We start from the raw sequence: 6,000 nt of genomic DNA on the forward strand, positions 1-6,000 counted from the left end.
TGCAATAATTTGGGCCTATATTGGGGTTCAAGAGTGAGCATTACTTGGAGGCTTCAAAACGACCCAACAATTTGATTAGCGCACCAACTTTCAATTTTTTATTTTTTTTTCCTTTCTTAAATACACGCAATATGATAAATTACTTTATAATATTAATTCAGATGTAATGAGTGATTTATTATCCTGACCAACCGACCTAACCTACAAACCCTCTTCAACTTTGGCTTATATTCAGTGAGGCAGGTGTGAATATTTTTTGACAACATGTTTTGTCTATTTTTTTCTTTACCTTTCCTGTTGTTAATATTATTATATTCACACTTACATGATCATTAATTAGGGAAATCTTTAGAGATCCTCCTCAAGAAATCTTTAATATTAAATAAATATCACTCCATTAACTACGGCATTAACACACAAACCCCCGCACGACGACATTGTCCAATCAAACCAAAACCAACAACTCTTAAAACGAAGCCGTTTCACCATCTTCTTATTTCGACAAATCAACGCCATAGAAATTTCATCGGTCTCTCTCCCTGTTCTGCAAGGCTCTCTCTCTGTTCTTCTCCCCCATTTCGCTTCTCTAAGCTTTCCAAGGCCCTCTCTGAGATCTCAGCCTCCACAGCGAGGCCATCCTCTGCTTCCTTCTGCTTCAAGATCCGTGCTTTTCTCTGTGTCGGTGATGTACAATTTCTTCTCTATGTATACATTTCAATCCAATATATCGTCGTTTTATGTATTAATTTCCTGACCAGTATAGCAGATCGGCATAATCTTCAATACCCATATGTTGGATTTTCTATGAAGTTCTTGCCTCTTCATTCTCATTCACTTAACCTTTCATAGTGCTGTCTTTCACTGTATATGTAGTTCTTGAAATTTTTGAAGATCTGCTAGATTTTGCTCTGAATTTGAATTGGGTGCATTAATTAGTCTCAATGTCTTCGATTAGAGTTGATTCAACTAAGCCGTACTTCGCCACGAGCAGTCTCGTGGTTGGGTATGCACTCTGTTCCAGCTTGTTAGCTGTGATAAACAAGTTTGCCATTACCAAATTCAACTACCCTGGCCTTTTGACCGCACTGCAATACCTTACTTCTGCTTTGGGAGTTTGGGCTCTGGGAAAGTTTGGATTTTTACACCATGATCCCTTCTCACTCCAGACGGCCAAGAAGTTTTTGCCTGCTGCCTTTGTGTTCTACCTTGCAATCTTTACCAACACTAATCTTCTTCGCCATGCCAATGTGGATACGTTTATAGTGTTTAGATCATGCACACCCCTTTTGGTTGCGCTAGCGGATACTGCCTTTAGGAAACAGCCAATCCCATCTAAGCTTACCTTCGTGTCGTTGTTGATCATTTTGGGCGGAGCTGTTGGCTATGTGGCCACTGATTCGGGTTTCACTTTGACCGCTTATTCATGGGCATTTGCATATTTGGTGACCATTACAACTGAGATGGTTTATATTAAACATATGGTCACTAATCTCGGGTTGAACACCTGGGGTTTTGTGTTGTACAACAATCTGTTGTCACTAATGATGGCCCCACCGTTTTGGATTATAACGGGAGAGTATGCTGAAGTGTTTGGTGCTTTGGGATCGAATGCTGCGAATTTCTTTGAACCTGGTGCACTTTTCGCAGTCTCACTGTCATGTGTGTTTGGATTGCTCATCAGTTTCTTTGGGTTTGCAGCTAGGAAGGCAATCTCTGCAACAGCATTTACAGTGACTGGTGTTGTTAATAAGTTTCTTACGGTTGCCATCAATGTGCTGATTTGGGATAAGCATGCCAGTCCTTTTGGTTTGGTCTGCCTCCTCTTAACAATTGTAGGGGGTGTTCTTTATCAGCAGTCAGTGACTGGAGCTGGCAGTACTCCATCCCAGCGCGAAACAACAGTGTCTAAGCAGACTCCCGGCGAGAATGATGGTGATGACTTTCCTGAAGAAAATCAAGGGAATGCAGTTTCTGTTAAACTTGCTTCTATATGAGAATTCCATTCCTGCCTGGTCTTATTTTAGCTACTGGTGAAGCGGCAGTGCATGTTTGAAGTTTTATCTTTAGCATTTAGCATCTTAGGAATTTCTGTATCTGGTTTACACACGAATTATGTTCTTACAATTTGATATCTGAGAGCACTTCAGCTGATCTTTTCACCAGTGATTAATGACAATGCCATTGTTTTTATCTGGAAATTATTTGGTGTCTGATTCATTTCTGTTACATGATGGTTGCGTGCTCTCTTGCGTAGCCCAAGGACTATTAAAACCAAAGCAATGTGTGTCAAAAGTTTTCATGTTTTTCTTTAGAATATTGGTAGGAAGATTATTTCTTCCTGAATTAAGTTTGGGATTCCAACCTGTTTGGCGATTGCCCAATGGGGTTATACATTACAGTTCATTGTTGGTTAGATTTCATCTCCAACTATACAGATATTAATAGCCAAATGCCGATATGAACAGTGTACCGCGGATTGTGCATCGTTCAATGAAAATCCAGTTTGTGAAGTTCAATATATATCGTCAGTTCCATTTACACTGAATTTTGTATCATTATAGTTAAGACAAGGGGAGGATCTTTAGTTTAGTTCAAACCTCCCCTGCTTCGCTGGTGTGATACTTTTTCTTTCTTTCTGTCTTTCTTTTGTGAAGATACTATTAACGTGCAGCATACAAGCACGCACAGAACTTCGTGTCCACGCATCCACTTTCTGAAGTTATACGTCTTGTAGCAGTTTCCACGTACAAATTAATACTTAATTAATATATAAAATTACACCAAAACTCTGTGAATTCGTGAGTGAACAAGAATTTTGAAGGATCTTAATATATTTAACTAAAGCTACATCACCAAAAATCCTTACAAGAACAAGATCCATCCTGAAATCGATGGAATCGGTTCCTATCCCGCACAATAATTTCTCTGTTGTAAACTTTGGAGATGATCTTGGTTGCAGTGTGGCAATCACTGCATACACGGAGGTTTTTCACAACTCGTATTGTTGTCCCTGGGTTTGTGCTTATGAGCCCAAATGCAATTGCCAGCTTTTCACTGTGTACGCTCAGTGCAGTCTCCTTCTCTTCTTCATCTATATCCAACAACACCTCTGATTTCTCAGGAACATAACCAGCTTTCTTTAACCGCTCGATCATATCTTGAAGCATTTCGTAGATGTTTGTCGATTGCGGGTGAGATGAATCACCCTTCACAAATTCATGGACAATACCATCAACCTCAATCAGACTGCAACCTGGAGCTTTCTTCACATTTCTTTCTGCCATGAGTTCCCTAATTCTTTTGGCCTCTTCCCACCTTTTCATAGAGCTATATAAGTTTGAAAGAAGCACATACGCTCCATCATCGTCCGGGTCAAGTTCTAGAAGCTGTTGAGCTGCTCTTTCTGCAGCCTCAAGGTTGCCATGGACTCTAGAGGCACCAAGAAGCCCTCCCAAAACAAAACGATCCGGTGGCATTTGCATCTTCCGAATCAACTCCTCTGCTTCAGCTATGCGACCAGCTCGGCCTAATATGTCAACCATGCAACCATAGTGCTCAATGCTAGGCTGAATGCCATACACTTCATGCATCGAGTTAAAATGCAAAATTCCTTCATCCACTAATCCAGCATGGCTACAAGCAGCCAATACCCCAACAAAGGTTATTGCATCTGGTTTCACTCCACTCATCTGCATCTCATGGAAATGCTCCAAAGCCTTCTTCCCTTGTCCACACATTGCAAAGCCAGAAATCAAGGCTGTCCAAGTCATAACATCCTTCTCAGGCAGCTTTCGAAAAACTTCCAATGCACCGTCTATGCTCCCACACTTCGCATACATGTCGACAAGTGTCGTCCCGAGGGCAACATCCATCTCAATCTTCTCCTTTTCAATATAGGCATGCAGCCACTTTCCAAGCTCTAGAGCACCCAAATGGCTGCAAGCAAGCAATAAACTTACCACGGTCACCTTATCGCCCTTTTCGCCCTTAAGCTGCATTTCACGAAAGAGTAGGAAGGCCTCATCATAATTACTATCCTCAACATGTCCATTGATCATAATGTTCCAACTGAACAAGTTCTTCTCGGGCATCTTGTCAAACAAATCTCGAGCAAGCAATACACATCCACATTTACAATAAACATCCATGAGTGCCGTATTGAGCTTCAAATGGTTTCCAAAACCATACTCTTCAATGTACTGGTGCACCCTTTTGGCCATTTTCAAATCCCTTGCCTTGGCACATGCTGTCAAAACATTAACCAAAGTAACCTCGTTAGGACCCACACTTTCACTCTCCATCTTATCAAACAGCTTTAAAGCCTCAATGGGTTGATCCCTCTGCGCATAAGCGTCAATCATGGTTGCCCAAGAAACCACACTCTTCTCCAACATTTTATCAAACACCTTGCGAGCCGAGATCAAACACCCACAATTCGAGTACATATTCATCAACGTGTTCTGAATGTATGAATCCGAAACGAAACCCAACTTGGTAAAGTGGCAATGCAGCTGTTTCCCCTCCCACAAATCCCCACAAGACTTGAACAGAGATGGGAATGTAAACCTGTCAGGCACCCAACCTTGGATGATCATTTCTTGGTAGAAAAAAATGGCTTCACGGGGCAAATCCTTGTTGGTGTAGCCTCGAATAACAGAATTACAAGTATAAGTGGTGGGATTGGGGATTTGAGTTAAGACTAAACGAGCATAATGGAGGCTTCCGGAGCCTTCCAGAGCGGAAAAGGCAACGACTTTGCTGGCGGTGAAGGCGTCGAAGAAGAGGCCGGTTCGGAGGAGCTGGGCGTGGATTTGCTTAAGCTCGGACATGGTGGAGCATTTGTCTAGCAATGCGAGACATGGGTGTGGTTCAACTGGGTTGTTGATCCTACTAGTTTTGGTGGCGGTGGTGATGGGGGCAGCGGCGATGGCGGTGGAAGTGGTTGGTTTGTTGTGTAAGATTGGATTATCTGAAGAGAAAGGTAGTCTGATGTGGTGGAGGGAAAGAGGAGCAGCCATTGCTGCTGCTCTGTGGAGTCTGTGACTGTGTTCGTTGTCAGTTATTACCGTTAAAGAAGCATACTTTAACCGTTTAACATATGATATTTTGAGTGTGGATGGATAATGCTATTTTTGCAAAAACAAATTGTGGTGACTGCTGACTTGTGATATGATATTTCACCCTCCTTCTTTTTCCTTTATCTTTCGTTGTACGGTGCTAAGACAGCATGAGCAATAGTGAAAATTCCACAACAATATTGGCATTAATTGGCTTTCTCCCTTGTTCCATTAGAGATGTGAGACCAGATTTTGATGTGCATAAGATAGGCATTTGAATTGATAGGTGGGTGGTATGGTAACTGAATTGTAAAGTTACATGTTGAGATAGATTTGCTACAAGTCTAATTTAGAGGGTTTGGGCTACTCTACTAAAATCTCAAATGTCTGACTGACTGCAGCTAGAAGAATAGATGACCGACATAACATTGTTTTATTATCTTTATGTCAATTACATTCTGTCTATCACGCGTGGTAACTTTATTACATAACGTGACATGATCAGATTCTGTATTGGTCTGTCATCCATCCACCATTCAATTAATGCATCATCTGATGTGTTCTGGTGTTGCAGTTGCTGCATGTCTATTTAGATTGAAACAGTTTGAGTGCAGAGCTTTGGTGAGCACTCATTCTTGTGCTGAATGTGGTAAAGTTGATTGTGGTGCTTAGCTGGATGCTGAGGTAAGTAACTTTTAGCCAAATATGAAGTTAGCTATATTATGCCGACGGTGACGTGTATCTATTAAAACGAAAATGTTGATAATCAAATAGCTAAATAATTTCCAGTTTAGGTGATTTGTTGCATGTGTAACCTTTAAGATAGAACTTGAAAATGTAATAAGTGCTTAGGTTTTATATGATCAAGGTGGCTGGAATCTAATTGGATTATGTAATTGGCAAGTTTAGCTTCTAAGGAGAAGATATAATAAAAGAAAAAGGC

The 6,000-nt window shown here is 41.1% G+C and overlaps 1 protein-coding gene and 1 pseudogene across 2 annotated transcripts; one reads left to right on the plus strand and one right to left on the minus strand.

The window, feature by feature from the left end:
• Nucleotides 1–496: 496 nt before the first annotated feature.
• GONST4 (golgi nucleotide sugar transporter 4) lies at nucleotides 497–2,198 on the plus strand. Its single transcript, XM_008244482.2, has one exon. The coding sequence runs from the start codon at nucleotides 942–944 to the stop codon at nucleotides 1,992–1,994; it is 1,053 nt and encodes a 350-aa protein (XP_008242704.2). The 5' UTR covers nucleotides 497–941; the 3' UTR covers nucleotides 1,995–2,198.
• Nucleotides 2,199–2,798: 600 nt separating this feature from the next.
• Nucleotides 2,799–5,377, minus strand: LOC103341042 (pentatricopeptide repeat-containing protein At1g08070, chloroplastic pseudogene; annotated as a pseudogene). Its single transcript, XR_016122637.1, has one exon. The product of XR_016122637.1 is annotated as a pentatricopeptide repeat-containing protein At1g08070, chloroplastic pseudogene (transcript).
• Nucleotides 5,378–6,000: the final 623 nt, after the last annotated feature.

This window comes from Prunus mume, linkage group LG8 (assembly GCF_029339155.1).
Source record: "Prunus mume cultivar Tortuosa linkage group LG8, ASM2933915v1, whole genome shotgun sequence".
NCBI classification, from domain to species: Eukaryota; Viridiplantae; Streptophyta; class Magnoliopsida; order Rosales; family Rosaceae; genus Prunus; species Prunus mume.